The sequence below is a fragment of the Candida theae genome, assembly GCF_024610275.1.
Source record: "Candida theae strain CBS 12239 chromosome Unknown scaffold12, whole genome shotgun sequence".
Lineage (NCBI taxonomy): Eukaryota > Fungi > Ascomycota > Pichiomycetes > Serinales > Debaryomycetaceae > Lodderomyces > Lodderomyces theae.
This window is the reverse complement of record NW_026261364.1, coordinates 90738-105587: the sequence shown is the minus strand read 5'-3', so window position 1 is coordinate 105587 and position 14850 is coordinate 90738. Positions and strand designations below refer to the sequence as shown.

The 14850-nt window shown below is 40.0% G+C and overlaps 7 protein-coding genes across 7 annotated transcripts; 5 read left to right on the top strand and 2 right to left on the bottom strand. All coding sequences in view use genetic code 12, as the record gives it.

Annotated features, from left to right (window-relative positions):
• Nucleotides 1-13: 13 nt before the first annotated feature.
• KGF57_000841 (histidinol-phosphatase) lies at nucleotides 14-955 on the bottom strand (the record flags this gene model as incomplete). Its single annotated transcript, XM_051755352.1, has 1 exon — nucleotides 14-955. One exon carries the CDS (start codon nucleotides 953-955, stop codon nucleotides 14-16), a length of 942 nt encoding a protein of 313 aa, XP_051610615.1.
• Nucleotides 956-1214: 259 nt separating this feature from the next.
• KGF57_000840 (asparagine--tRNA ligase) lies at nucleotides 1215-2615 on the top strand (the record flags this gene model as incomplete). The annotated part of the gene is made up of 1 exon (XM_051755351.1): nucleotides 1215-2615. One exon carries the CDS (start codon nucleotides 1215-1217, stop codon nucleotides 2613-2615), a length of 1401 nt encoding a protein of 466 aa, XP_051610614.1.
• Nucleotides 2616-2803: 188 nt separating this feature from the next.
• TIM9 (protein transporter) lies at nucleotides 2804-3148 on the top strand (the record flags this gene model as incomplete). The annotated part of the gene is made up of 2 exons (XM_051755349.1): nucleotides 2804-3036; nucleotides 3109-3148. 2 exons carry the CDS (start codon nucleotides 2804-2806, stop codon nucleotides 3146-3148), a joined length of 273 nt encoding a protein of 90 aa, XP_051610613.1.
• A 285-nt stretch (nucleotides 3149-3433) lies between these two features.
• Nucleotides 3434-5104, top strand: KGF57_000838 (uncharacterized protein; the record flags this gene model as incomplete). Its single annotated transcript, XM_051755348.1, has 1 exon — nucleotides 3434-5104. One exon carries the CDS (start codon nucleotides 3434-3436, stop codon nucleotides 5102-5104), a length of 1671 nt encoding a protein of 556 aa, XP_051610612.1.
• Nucleotides 5105-5280: 176 nt separating this feature from the next.
• KGF57_000837 (uncharacterized protein) lies at nucleotides 5281-8478 on the top strand (the record flags this gene model as incomplete). Its single annotated transcript, XM_051755347.1, has 1 exon — nucleotides 5281-8478. One exon carries the CDS (start codon nucleotides 5281-5283, stop codon nucleotides 8476-8478), a length of 3198 nt encoding a protein of 1065 aa, XP_051610611.1.
• Nucleotides 8479-8576: 98 nt separating this feature from the next.
• On the bottom strand, nucleotides 8577-10982 carry MNN26 (Mnn26p; the record flags this gene model as incomplete). Its single annotated transcript, XM_051755346.1, has 1 exon — nucleotides 8577-10982. One exon carries the CDS (start codon nucleotides 10980-10982, stop codon nucleotides 8577-8579), a length of 2406 nt encoding a protein of 801 aa, XP_051610610.1.
• Nucleotides 10983-12910: 1928 nt separating this feature from the next.
• KGF57_000835 (uncharacterized protein) lies at nucleotides 12911-14689 on the top strand (the record flags this gene model as incomplete). Its single annotated transcript, XM_051755345.1, has 1 exon — nucleotides 12911-14689. The coding sequence occupies one exon, from the start codon at nucleotides 12911-12913 to the stop codon at nucleotides 14687-14689; it is 1779 nt and encodes a 592-aa protein (XP_051610609.1).
• Between the last annotated feature and the right edge of the window lie 161 nt (nucleotides 14690-14850).

Genomic DNA, 14850 nt, shown 5'->3' with positions numbered 1-14850 from the left:
TTATGGATTATATTTAATACACATCCCAAAATGGAGATTTCTCTATGCTTTCTATAGCTTCACCAACTGTGACAACCTTGCCATCCTTCAAATCAAGGTGGTACAACTTGGAGACGCCATGATCTTTAAGATATTGCAACGTCTTTTTGTAATTAAGACCAATCTGCTTGATTGAATGAGCATCATCAGATAAACAAAAACGGCCACCGCCATACTCAATAACTGCCTTTACAATATCACTTTTTGGGTAAGGGCAATCCCAACCTTTCCGAATAGCTGCGGAGTTTAGTTCAAACATTGCGCCATAACTACCAGCTTTTTCAATCACTGAAACAATCACTTCCCAAACGTCGGGCCAGTCCTCTTTGATCCTGACATCCTTGGTGAGCTTGTTTGTAGTTTCATCAAAATCGTCTTCCGGCTGACAAAGACGAATCAAATCGAAATGGCCAATCACTTGGGGCTTCAAGTCAATTACATTGGACACCAATTTGAAATAATCTTTGTATAACGATCTGGTCAAACCGCCTTCACTAGCCGCCTTGGCTTCCTTCCAAAGCTCTTTGGAAAAGTCTATTGGGAGCTTGTTAACGTAGTGGACTGATCCAACACTCATTTGCACAGAAGGATTCTGAAGTGTCTTGGCTGACAAGTCCAAATGTGCCTTATCTATTCCCTCTATTTCAAACCCGACAATAATCTTTATCTTGTCCTTGTACTTCTCTTGCACTTGTTTTGCATGCACCAAGTATTTGCTAAAATCATCCAGCAACTGTTTCGTCCCGTAGCCCTTCTCAATCTCCTCCGGGTACAAGTATACTTGGTCCAATCTTGGCATATGTTCCGTAAGACAAAGAACATCAAAGCCGCGGTCAATGTAGTTCTGCACCATTTCCTCTAAAGGATCATAGGCGTGGGATATGTAGTCACCACTGTGCGAATGATGTGAATGCATTTTTGGGGTGATGATTCTTCTAGCAACAACTACCTACTTGATCCACTGGGAAGAGAAGTCCCCTCAATATATATATATATATTTATGTATATGTGCTGAGCAACGTGGGGAGGAAGATGCTCTTCTTCTTCTTCATTGTTAGATATGTAATCTCTAATTGTGTATTTTTCCAAAATCACATTGCGGAAAAATTTACTGAATTGGTCGATGATAGCGGAGAAATCGAGACAAGCCCTATTGGATGAGCAAGCCCTTGTGGATGATTAGAACTACACACGCAGGATTGAGGCAGAGTGTACTAAGACGATATCTAAGGAGTAAAAGTACTCTAGCTCCAACAATCAAGGAGCAAATACTGGCATCTCCACCGATTGGGTCAACATTGGAAGTACGTGGATTTGTCAAAAGTATACGAAATTCAAAAAATGTTGGGTTCTTGGATATATCCGACGGCTCAACCTCCAAGATAATCAATGTTGTGCTTGTTGGTAGAGAGCAACCAAGGTTTCAAGTTGGTGAAAGCGTTTGTGTCAGAGGTGAATGGAGTGCAAGCAAAGGAAAGGGTCAGGATAAAGAGCTAAAATACAATCCTGAGAATCCAAACCATAGTTACGAAATCATTGGTGAAGTTCCAGAGGACTACCCATTACAGAAAAAGGCCACTTCGATGTCATTTTTGAGGACGCTTCCATCGTTGAAGCACAGAGCATCCACGATTGCATCGTTCTACAGACTTCGATCATTTCTTGAGACTCAAATGATGGATTTCTTCAACAATCACAGTTTTACAAAAGTCACTCCTCCTTTGATTACAAGTTCAGATTGTGAAGGGGCAGGAGAAACATTTGAGATTAAACAAGCTGATGACTTTTTTGAAAAGAGAGCGTATTTGACGGTTTCGACCCAATTACATTTGGAGGCAATTTCATTGGCTCTTAACCGAGCATGGACTTTGGCACCCTGCTTTCGAGCAGAGGAGTCCAAGACTTCTAGGCATTTGAGCGAGTTTTGGATGTTAGAGGCAGAGATATCGTATTTGAATAAGTTGGAGCCGTTATTAAGTTTCACTGAGGAGATGATAAAATCGGTTACGAGAAGCTTGGTGGAGAGAAAGAAGGAGTACCTTGAGGGAACATACTTGGACCAAGAGGTTATAGAGTCCAGATGGAGCTCCATCCTCGGCAGCGACTGGCGTCGTTTGACGTACCATGAGGCACTTGAAGAGTTGAACAAACAGGGCGCAAACTTAGAATTTGGAGATTCCTTGAACTTGGTCCATGAAAGAGCACTAGCAGAAAATGGTCCCGTTTTTGTTACTGACTACCCTGCATCAATGAAGCCATTCTACATGCTAAAGTCGTTGAGTTATAATGAAAATGAGCCGACGGTTGCCTGTTTTGATTTACTATTGCCCCAATTTGGTGAACTTGTTGGTGGGTCTTTGAGGGAGCACGACTACGACACGCTCATTGAGTCGATGAGAGAGAAGAGCATGAACTTAGAAGATATGGAGTGGTACATTACTTTGCGTAAATGTGGTACAATTCCTCATGGCGGATTTGGTATGGGGTGGGAGCGGTTTGTCACGTATTTGTCAGGACATGACAATATAAGGGACTTGGTTCCGTTTCCAAGAGCTCCGGGCCTTTGTAAGGCGTAGATAGAGGATATAGAGTGTATAAAGTAATCTTGTACATAATGCACACACACACACACACACACACCCCACTGTCTCGGCAGCAGCGAAACAAAAAAATTTTCAAAAACCTCTGAAAAATTGCTAAAACTTGCTTCTTTTGCCATTCAAATCATTAAAGCCATACACAGAACCTTCAATAATCACACATCATGGATCAGTTAAATGTCAAAGAACAACAAGAGTTCCAACAAATTGTTGAACAGAAGCAAATGAAAGATTTCATGAACTTGTACTCAAACTTGGTTTCGAGATGTTTTGAGGATTGCGTTAATGACTTTACATCCAACAACTTGACTTCAAAGGAGACCAGTTGTATTGCCAAATGTTCTGAAAAGTTCTTGAAGCATAGTGAACGTGTTGGTCAAAGATTCCAAGAGCAAAAGTATGTATATTAGGATGAAGATGTTTGAAAAATTAATACTAACTAAAATCCAGTGCTTTGTTGATGCAACAGGGTCAAAGATAGACTAACTATGGGCCTGGAAGATGCTTAAGGTGCTTTTGGAGATGGTGTTCAACTTGTGGATTCAATGAATCTCTGCAGATGCCTCTCCGCTAAACGTTTGTATATAAAATAACACAACTTTTACTAGAGAAGACTTTGATTGAATACACTGTAATACCCTTTTGCTCTGCTATTCTCTACTTCCTTCAGACACGGAAATGCAATATCGCAACCTGCCTCATGCAAAGCTTTTCCTTGATTGGGACTGAGAGAAGGTTGAAAAAAAGAAAAAAATATCAACCATTCTACCCGACCAACAACAACAACTACGACTATGACGGAACAAGTCAAGATAAACCCCGACCTTCTGATCATCCTTGTGGGATCCGTTATCAACAAATGTATCAGTGAATATGAAGGTGATCTATCTGACAACAGGGCATCGATACCGGTCGAAGAATTTATCACCCAATTAAACGACACTACACGCAAGTATACACAAGACTTTCCCAACGACGAGATAAACTTCCCTCAAATAGATATCAAGCTACTTTCATTCATTATCAATAGAACGTTGTACTTTAAGTTTGTCAGTGTCGCGAATAATCATGTCATAGTGGAAGTAGGAGATCGGTACGAGAATTATTTGAAGAATATTGTTGCAACTTCAACCTTTCGTTACTCAAAGTTTTTGCTAAATGGGGCGAAACTGTTGTACAAGTCAGAACAAGAAGGAAACAAGGGAGTGGGGGTAGAGGAAGTTACCGAGACCACAGAAGAGGTTAAGGATATGGAATCGGCAGAGCAGTCTGTCGAATCAACAGAAAATGTCGCGGACAAAGAACAGCAAGTGAGCGATTCAAAAGAGGATAATATCGAACTGGACGACGCCACTGGAGCAGCATCGAAAGGTCAAGATACTAAAGATATTGAGGGTACTAAAGATATTGAAGATACTGAAGTGGTTGTTGTGACAGAAGAAACGAAGAATCATGAGACGGAAGAGATAGGGGCTGCAGATGGCGTGGAATTGGCAAGTCCCGAAATTGAGGAGTTATCGCAGGTGGATGGAAAACCGTCATCGGCAACAGAAATGGAAACAAAGGATACATCTCAGAGTGTTGGTTCTAAACAGGCGCAGGATAATAAGGACGATATTATACAAACTGATGTTGGTGTGGAGAAAGAGCAATTGCTGCAGAAGGATGATCCTCCTGAGTCTGATGGAGAAACAGCCCTTGAGGAGAATACAGCAAAGGCCGAATCCAAAGCAGCTGCGTTTGCTGATGAAGTGGTGGAGGGAAATGAGGAAGAAAAGTCTAGTGAAGTGCTGGAAGGTGAAGTAAAGGATACGGCGTCTGCAGTAGTTGACGTTACCGGAGAGCAAAAGGAGTTAGGAGTCAAGAAAGACTCTGAAAAACGATCGAATGCGGACGACAATTCCGAAGAGGGGACAAACAATGTAAGTGCTTCTGGTGATAGGGCAGTTTCAGAATCTTCTTCACCCACGCCAGTAGAGAGCGAGACCCACGAGCCACCAGCACAAGAAAAGTCAATTGATACTACTTCCCCCCAATTGCAACCACTTCCGTCAACAAAATCTGAGCCATTGTCGCGCAAGCGGCCGAGGTCACAATCACCGGCACCTACACAACATCGCAAAAGATTCCAAAACATTGCCGTCAATCTCATCAATTCAATTCAGGAACATAGGTTCTCTTCACCCTTTTTGCAAGCGGTCAATCCCAAGGATGCACCTAACTATTACGAGATGATATATGAACCGAGAAACTTGAAGGGTATATTGAAGGCTCTTAAATCAAAGGCCGACCCACCGGTGTATCTGCTGATCAAGGAGCTTGAAAGGGATGTCATGTTGATGTTTGCCAACTGTATCATGTACAACAGGCCGGACGAGGATCTAGTAGAGCTTACTAGGACGATGAAGAGGGATGTTGGTGATATGTTCAAGATGTTTAAAGAAGCTGAACTGGAGATTAAGTAGGGTAGCATGGTAAGTAGTTGTAAAGTAAATTTGGTACACTTTGCACGCGAGGAGTTTACGCAAAACTTTTTGTTTAGACGAGAAAGATATGCGGCATCAAAAATATAGCCAAAGACTGGACACCAAGAGAAAAGTCCATCATCATTTCCCGCCACATTCGAGCTGTCGCTTCAATAATGACAAGACTTAGCTCGCCGTTCGTTAAACAAACGTCTTTTGAAGTGGAATATGCTCCAGCATATATAACTAAATGGAAATCCCAGCGCACAGGCTTGCAACTAACGTACATCAATCAACCATCTCCCGTGGTTAATGGGTATTTTGCAGTTGCCACCGAAATCAGCGACGATTCCGGGTCGCCACACACGTTGGAACATTTGGTGTTCATGGGGTCAAAAAAGTACCCGTACAAGGGGTTGTTGGATACTTTGGGTAATCGTCTTTACTCGCAAACCAATGCATGGACCGCTACGGATCAAACGGTGTACACATTGACTACCGCTGGATGGGACGGATTCAAGACATTATTGCCTATATATTTGGATCATTTGTTGAATCCTACATTGACCGATGAGGCGTGTTTGACCGAAGTGTATCATGTCGATGGTAAGGGTAAAGAAAAGGGGGTTGTGTTTAGCGAAATGCAAGGTATAGAAGGTCAGTCGTGGTTTGAAACGTCTACACAGTTGCAGAGAATGTTGTATGCGCCAGATCTGGGCTATTCTTCGGAAACTGGTGGACTCATGGCTGAATTGCGTCATTTGACAAATGTAAGGATCAAGGAGTTTCACAAGTCAATGTATAGACCGGATAACTTGTGTGTGATTGTTACTGGGTCGATTGATCAGGATGAATTATTGCAAATCATGACTGATTTTGATACTGAGTTGGAAGCATTACCCCATGTGGCTAACAAGAGACCTTTTGTCGACTCCAAACATGACGAGCCATTGAAGGAGGAGGTTGTTAAGGTTGTTGAGTTTCCGGAAACTGATGAATCTACTGGTGAGGTGTTGATGGCGTGGATTGGTCCTTTGGGAGACGATCCTATCATAAATACTGCTGTCGATATGGTGGGTGCTGCATTCACAGATAGTGCTATTTCCTTGTTTAATAAGCATCTTGTGGAGATTGATAATCCGTATGCTACTGCGATAATGTACCATACCGATGACTATTATAGAACGGCATTAAACTTTACATGCAACGGGGTGCCAACTGAGAAATTGAGCGAGTTGGTGACCAAGGTGAAAGACTTGATCAAGTCACAAACTATTCCAGAAGAGTTCAACTTGTTGTACATGAGACAAATTATCAATCAACAACGATTAAAGTTTATATCACAAACTGAAAAGTCTCCCGTGGTATTTTCAGACATTGCCATACTTGATTTCATATACGGTAAACCTGATGGGAGCGATTTATCAAAATGGGCACAAAACTTGAACGAATATGATGAGTTATTGACTTGGAGCTCCGACCAATGGTGCGATTTGATCAAGGAGTATTTTGTTGATAATAAATGTGCTATTGTTTTGGGAACCCCCTCGAGAAACTTGAATGACGAAATGAAGAAACAGCAACGTGAATTGAATAAGAACATCAAAAACAAGTTAGGAGCTGATGGGTTGAAGCAAGCCCATGATAAATTGGCAGCTGCTCATGAGTTCAATGATCGTCCTATTCCCGAAGAGTTGCTTGTCGCATTTGCCAAGCCTGATCCATCGAAAGTTGCTTTTATAAAAACGAATTCATACAAAGCAGGATACAGCAAAGGTGTGGTTGATGTAAACACTAACCTGTACATTGAATCGGACGAGCTTTATGCCAAGCTCCATCAAGACACACCCTCTGGCTTCCCACTTTTCATGCACTTTGAAAACTTCAAGTCGCAATTTGTAACTATACAATTGGTTATGGCCTCAACTAAATTACAGCCACATTTGCTTAAATACATGTCGATATTGGAAGAGATTTTCAGCATGTCGATGAAATTGCCCAATGGAGAATACATTTCCTACGAACAAGTAGTTTCCGACTTGAACCGAGACTTGATTGAATTCCAATTGGATAATGGATTCAATTACCAATTCTACGATTTGATTACCCTTCTGGTAAAATGTGAAACGAAAAAATACGCCACTGCAATCAATTGGATATACAATATTGTCAATTTCGTTGAGTTTGAAGAAGGCAGAGTCAAGGTCATTTTGGAGAAATTGATTGGGTCCTTACCAGATAAGAAACGTGATGGTGAGTTGATGATGTACTCGTCACAATTTCGAAACTTGTTCAATGATTCTTCATTAAGGAAGCAGCAGGATTCAATCAATACCGAATCGTTTTTCAAAGAGTTGTTGCAATTGATCAATGATGGGAAATTTGAAGAGATCAAACGTGATTTGAACGAGATTAAACGTAACTTGTTCAACTTGGATAATATCAAATTGATTGTCTTGGGTGATGTATCGTCATTAGAAACACCAGTTAGCTCATGGACGAAATTCGTAGCCCAAGATGAACCAAGCACTGAAAAAATCACTTCGTCCATCATTCCATTCAGTCAATTACCACGGTCGTTCCAGTTCAAGTCTGAGCTCGGATTCCGATGCAAATCCCAAGCGGTTCTCATTGACATGAAGGCAACAGAATCTACCCACTTGGTATCAGTAACACCAATACCCACAGACTACTTGCACGATGACATTCCACGAATCGCACTTACTATTGAGTTTCTCTGTGCTGTAGAGGGCCCATTCTGGCGATCAATTAGAGGTTCAGGTTTGGCTTATGGTGTTAGTATGAAGCAGAATATCGAGACTGGGTTTTTGAGTTTTAAATTTTATCGTGCTGCTGATGCAAAACAGGGGTGGATTGAGTCGAAAAACTTGATGAATCGATTTGCGAACGGAGAGTTGCCTATAGATGCATTGAGTTTGGAGAATGCCGTGGCTGCTATTGTTAATGAGTTGGCCAATGCCCAGGAATCCAGTTATGATTCTGCTAGTGCGAAAATTTGTGACAACTTGTTCAAGGCAAGAGGTCCCAATTATATCGAGTCGTTTTTGCACCAATTGAACCAGTTGGGCGCTGATGACGTGAGGTATGTGTTGAAAAAGTATTTTGTGAAATTGTTTGATGCTGGTCATTCGGTTGTGTTTACGAGCTTGCCCATGGAGAAAATTGAAGAGATGGGCAAGTTTTTGCAAGGTGAAGGTTACAATATCAAGGTGGAGGAGATTAACCATGATGAAGAGGAGGAGGAGGAGGAGGAGGAATTTGAACAAGAGAGTGGCGATGACGAAACTGTTAGTGGAAGTGGAAGTGACAGTGGAAGTGACAGTGACAGTGACAGTGACAGTGATGACGAGTGAGTGGAGGTGTGTTTGATGGATCTTCTGCTACGCTTGGCTTTCTGTATATATATATATTACTTGTCTAGCCTTTGTACAAAGAAAAATTTACCCTATGTTTATTGTGGATGATTCACTTCAACCTCTTTTGGTTTAGCAGCTGCTCCACCATCCTTGACATCTTCTTTCAACGGATCATCAACTTCGCCCTTGGCCTTGGCATTCGCCTCAGCCTCGGCTTGTTGCTGCGCTTGTTGAGCTGCAATAGCTTTGATTTCATCTTCAGTTCCACCATTGGCTCCCTTCACAGCGGCGGCTCCGTTGGCGGCACCTTTCGCACCAGTGTAAAACTTCTCAACATCTTCTGATTTGAATTCAAAAGTGGAATCAAATGAATCCAGTTTCAAAAACTCGATATATTTGTCAAGTTTGAAACATACAGTTTGTTGATCAATCTTGGCAGTGTTTTTCCAGTACTCGGGACTCTTGATGGCATCGCACGCAACCCATTTGGCTATTGAATGGAAACGCAATTCCCAATCTCTTTTTCCAAACACGGACTTGATATCATCCATTGGTCCGATATTCCTTCTTGAATAAGTGCCAAACTCGCCCTCTTGTGCATTCTTGACGGGATCAATTTTTGGGTGATTGCAATGAAGGAACAAGAGTTTAGGTAACTGGTATTCAACCAATCGGTGCGCTGTATCCTCATCTTCAATCTTTTTATCTTCAATGATTTTCTTTTTATATTCCTTGAACTGTTCAATTAACCGATCAGTATACCCACCCGATTGGAATGGATTCAATCTGGTGTCCAATTGCTTAGTTGATAAGAATTTCTGCCAATCATGGTAAAACTCTGGATTATCACGAGGATCAGTTTGTCCCAATGTAGTCTCGGAAAATTTACCATTGTCGGCAGTGTATCCCCAAAGGTACAATTTTTGATTGGTTAAATGATAACGCTCATTCATTACATGTAATGCAGGAACAATGGTTTCACGATCCCCTTCACCAAAAGCACCTTGATAAAGCAAAGTTTCATACCAACCTTTGGAGTTCATATTATAGTACAATGATAAAAGTAAAGCACGGAAATGTTCACGTTTGGAAAACACCATTTGACCAGTTTCAACTGAGATTGTGCTTGGCAAATTTGCAAAATCATGGAAATGAATTTCGCTTGCTTTATCCTTTTGAATATAATCTAAAAATTTTGCATCATTGGCAAGACCAAATCGGTGGATTGGTTCTCCCTTTTCGATTCTAGCAATTTTGTAGTATAAGGGACTGGTCAATTTGACCCACAAGTCGGGCCACAAAATCATCTTTGTGGAAAGGTAGGGTTCGGTGTATAGCAAATTGTCAACGTCTCTAATCGGGAAATTGTCTGCGTCCAAGGCAATGGTGTGATCAAACGATGATACAATCAATCCTAGTATTTTCCTGGCAAATTTTTCACTAACCAAGTCAAACACCTCTTTACCTAGGATGTTTTGTATAACCACACACTTTCCATTTAGCTTATTTGGCAATAAATCTTCACAAATTTGTTTATCGTATTCTTCTGGTGTATCCAAGATTAATTCGACTGGCAATGAAGATCCGCGATCACGCAAGTTTGTGATGGCTGTCAAGGCACTGGCAATCATTCCACCACCACCATTGATAACAATACCGTAACCAGAAACAAACTGCTTTGGAGGGTCAGGTAACGATTTCAAGGTCTTGACAACATTATCATGAGATTCTTGCAAACATTTGAATTTGGGAATCGGTATTTTCAAATTAGACTCACGAAGATATTTTTCCGATATTATACGTTGATCTTTTTGATAAGTTGGGTTCAATTTTTTACCACGTTCTTCATCAGTGAAAGCTTCACAATTTGGTTTATTGGCAACAAGAACATTCTTAATCAAGTGTTTGAAGAAACTGGACTTATCGAAAAACCTCTCAGAAGCTTTAGTGACTTTCAATTCGAAATCCAGAGGAAAATCATGCACTTCATTTTTAAGAATTTCCAAAAATGCAGCTGGTTTGAAATCGGATTTGTGTTCCTTGGCATAAGTGTTGACCAATTGTTCAAACAATGCATAAGACACGGAATTTTGTTTGAAAAACTCGCCAGTTTGTTCTTCCTTCACTTCATCTTTTAAAGTTTGTTGAATAACATCAAGGTATTTTTGTCGAAGCTCATTCTTCAACTCCTGAACAATCTTGGGTTTTTCTGACTTGGCTACTGATTGTTTCAATTCAGCAAGAATCTCCTCTTTTTTGGTGTTCTCCAACTCCTGCATCACTTCATCAATGTATTCTTGACTATCCACTTTATTAACGTGTGCTTGTAAAGAGGATTTTCCACCAGTAAAGTATTTGGCACCTCCAGTCCTACTATTACTGATAGCAGCAGCAGTAGTAACAGAGTCACTGGAAGATAGTATCAGCACATTGAATATGATGACAGCAACCACCAAAGCCCCGAGAAAGACATACAGTAGGGATAATCTGCGGAAAAACATGACAGCCAAAGCAAATAACGTGTCTGTGTGAAAGAGTGAGCCGGAATGAGTTGATCTGTATGAGTATTGAATTATTAGTGTGATATGCCTGTAACGAGCGATGAAGACAAATTGACAGAAGCTCCTGTTGTCCAAAGATGTCTTCTACTATTGTCTTTATTCAACATCCAACAAAACTAGATAGATATATTGACAAGTGAGAACAACGCAATAAAATAAAATAAAAAAAAAAAAAAAGAAAAAAAAAAAAAGGTTAAGATTCAGTCCTGCACACATATACACATATATACATATACACATATACACACATATACAAAACAAAAGTTTATCTATGCTGCACGACTTTACCTATTAAACCCAATATATATATATATATATAGATCATGCCTTGCCAATTATAGTTGCTTGAGGTAATGAAGTGCAAGCCCCTGCTTCCTTAGTTGGTGAGAAGTGTGTGAATATGGGTGTGTGTCTCTAGAAATGAACAAAATGAAAGAAGGATAAAGGTTTTGATTTGATGATTGATGATTGATGATGATGATGAAGAGCCGCACATCTGGTACCTCGCGGCTTTTGAGTAACAGCTAAATGCATACCACACCCACATCCAAACACACATACATATATATATATTACTATTTATTGTTTACAGTGTTTGAATAAATAAATAAATAATAATAAATAATAAAATGAATTGTATATGTATATTTGTGTAATCTATTTATAGAGATGGTTTTAAAAACAAAACAAAACTATTTTTGTAAATGAAAAAAAAACAAAATACAAAAATACAAAACCAAAAATTTAGTTTGTCACGTGAAGAAGACGCGTGTTAATTTCATTCATAACATTTATATTAGTAGTTTACAGCCTCTTTTCTTTTGTAAGACAAAAAACCTATCGCTGATTTGTAGAATATAAGAGACAATCCTTGGAATTTTTAAACAATAAAGTCTTTTTTTTTTCAATGAGATTTGACTGAAGGTCTTCTGATAGTGACACTGAATTCAAACAACTTATTTTGCCATCAATTGAGCTTGTCCTGTAATGGATCATGCATTTGGTCATGCTTCCTGCAAGTAACCGCCTGATTCATCAGCTGATTTGGTCATGCTTTCTGCAATCTTGTCCTTGGTCCATTCATTATAAATAGTCTTTGGAATCCTTCATGGTTTCCTGTCTAGTTTATAGAGTATTCAGGAGATATTCCCGATAATAAATGTCTACTACAACTACCTCAGTGTTATACATGTCCCAAGATTCCATATTTAGGACAAGCTCAATTGACCCATGGGAAGAAAAACAAGGTACAGTAGCGTGCCTTCGATAAAATCAATAGCTTTTTCCGAGCTTCAAAAATCCCAAATTTACCTGCATCGGTAAGTAAGTTCCCAGTGTCCAAAAGTGCTATTAGGAAGTTCTTTGGTGGTGAATTACGTGTCTACTGAATACCGGTCTTGGAGCAAATGCTAACTGTAGATGTGTTAGAGTTGCAAATTTTAACTGTCCAAAAACGCAATTATAACTGACTCAATGCTTTTGCTAGTACTGCTAGTATTATACTTGGACTGAGGACTGCCTCATTTCGTATACAATGATTACGTGGAAAGGGAAAGGGATATGAAGTGGAGTAAATTCTGATAAACGGATAGAAAATAGAGTATTTGCAATATTTTATTTTTTTCAATACAATTGGTAGGAAACTCAATGATCATACAGTATTATATAATCATTTGGCCACAGATGGTATGATTTACTGTGCAGAGTGCTACCAATTCAATAATATGATGGTGATGTCTATCTATGTTTGTTTTTCTTTTACATTTTTTCCTTTTCCTTTTTTTTCCTTTTTTTCGCTCTTTATGGTTGTTAATTTTTTTTTTATTTTTTTATTCTTACCCTCCCCTAGAGATCAGAGAAATTCCACAATGTACATTATCATGAGTGAGGGGGACTTTGACGATGAGACATTGGTGTTGTCGATAATTGTTTCATTCTCAGTGACAATTGTCCTAGCGTTGGTCTTTTGCATTTACAAGATTTTCTTTTCAAGACAAACCAATGGCGAATATCAAAGTTTAACCTCATCAATCACTGACAATTTACTAGGTTCACATCTGAATGACGTGCCACGAGAGTTTCTCAATGATGAAGAGAGCTTGACACATTTAGCTGAAACGTTTGACTTTACTGGGTTATCGCCAGAAGAACAGCAACTGTACCTCAAGGGACAAGAGTTTACTGTGAATCACCCACCGGATTTTAGCAAAACTAGGGGCAAAACGTTTTCTGTGGAGGATGAGAGGATGATCAAGGAATACGGGATCAATCTGTTTAGCTTTGAGATGGAGGAGGATTTGTTGAATCCGCACTATCTTGTTGCCGATAGGACCGAGTTAAATTTCAATAATAATGATTTACCGTATAGTACGACAACGGCAAGTTTGAATTATCCATTACCGGTCAAGAATAGGGTTCTTTCTGATACGATATACTTTGAAACCAAAGTTTTTGAGTTTGTCCAAGATCCCAATTCATCAAGTCAGCATTTTTCTATTGGATTAATTACCAAACCATACCCTACTTCGTTCAGATTACCAGGATATAATAAATTCTCCATTGCATATGAGAGCACGGGTAACTTGAAAATTAATAAACCATTCCCAACTCCATTGCAGCAGCATCTTGGTGAGCAAAGCCAGTACAATGCATTGGTGTTGCCTCCGCTTCAGGAAGCTGATGTTGTTGGATTCGGTTATGTGATTCCATCAGGTACGATATTTATCACTCGTAACGGGAAAAAACTTTTGGATGTGATGAGGGGGTGTTTTGTTGACATGTATCCTGCTGTCGGGTGTTTTTCAACCAATGCCAAATTTCAAGTGAATCTCGGCCAAAGCGGGTTTGTTTGGATCGAAGCCAATGTGAGGAAATACGGATTTGTTTCAACTAGTGATTATAAGAAATTGGGAGGCGAAAGAGGATTGGCAAATTTGCCTCAGTATAACAAAGTCAAGGATACTAGTGACAAGTTGCTAGATAAAGGCGAAGAGTTGCCACCTAGGTATAATCTGGAGGAAGAGTTGGATTTCTTTGGTAGGAGCTCGACTGATGTTAGAGTGGGCTCGAGTGCTCAGCATATGAAACTGAATGAAAAAGAGACGTCTGGAGGTCATGATTCTGATGCGGAGGTCAAGAGTATAGATAGAACACATGTGACCAATGAACCGGAAGAAGTTATGGATTTCAGAGAAAGAATATATGAGCAGAATATTAGGAATGATGTACTGAATGGTAGTCAAGAATCTGTGCCTTTGCTTGCTTCCGAGGGTGTTGAGTATGGCTTGATGGAGCTGAGTAATGCATTGTCGAAAGATGAGCCAGTAGCAGAGGAGAATAGTGCACAGGAGGCTGTAGGGTCTCGTCTGGTTACTGTGGAACCACAGACAAAGGTTACTGGAGGGGAAGCGAATCAACAAGAGGAGTCCAATGCAGTCCCATTTGCAGAATCCAATGCTATTGAAGCATCGCCCAGTGCACAAGACGAACAACTACCAACTGAGGTTAACGAATCATCAACTGAGCCAAGCAGCCGAGACGCAACACCAGACGTATCTTCATCAAACCAGCAATCCAAGACTAAATCGGGTTCCAAAAAGAAGAAGAAATCCGGCAAGAAGGGGAACAAGAAGAAGAAAAGAAAGTAAATAGTAATAGCATGTCAAATTTATGTACAAAACACGTGATTTTGTTTGTAGATTGTATGTGAAGGTGTGAAATACCAAATACCAAGCAAGTAGTAGGCGTATATAAACAGAAACTACCAATGGTATATAACGCAGAATAATACTACAGATATGAAACCACA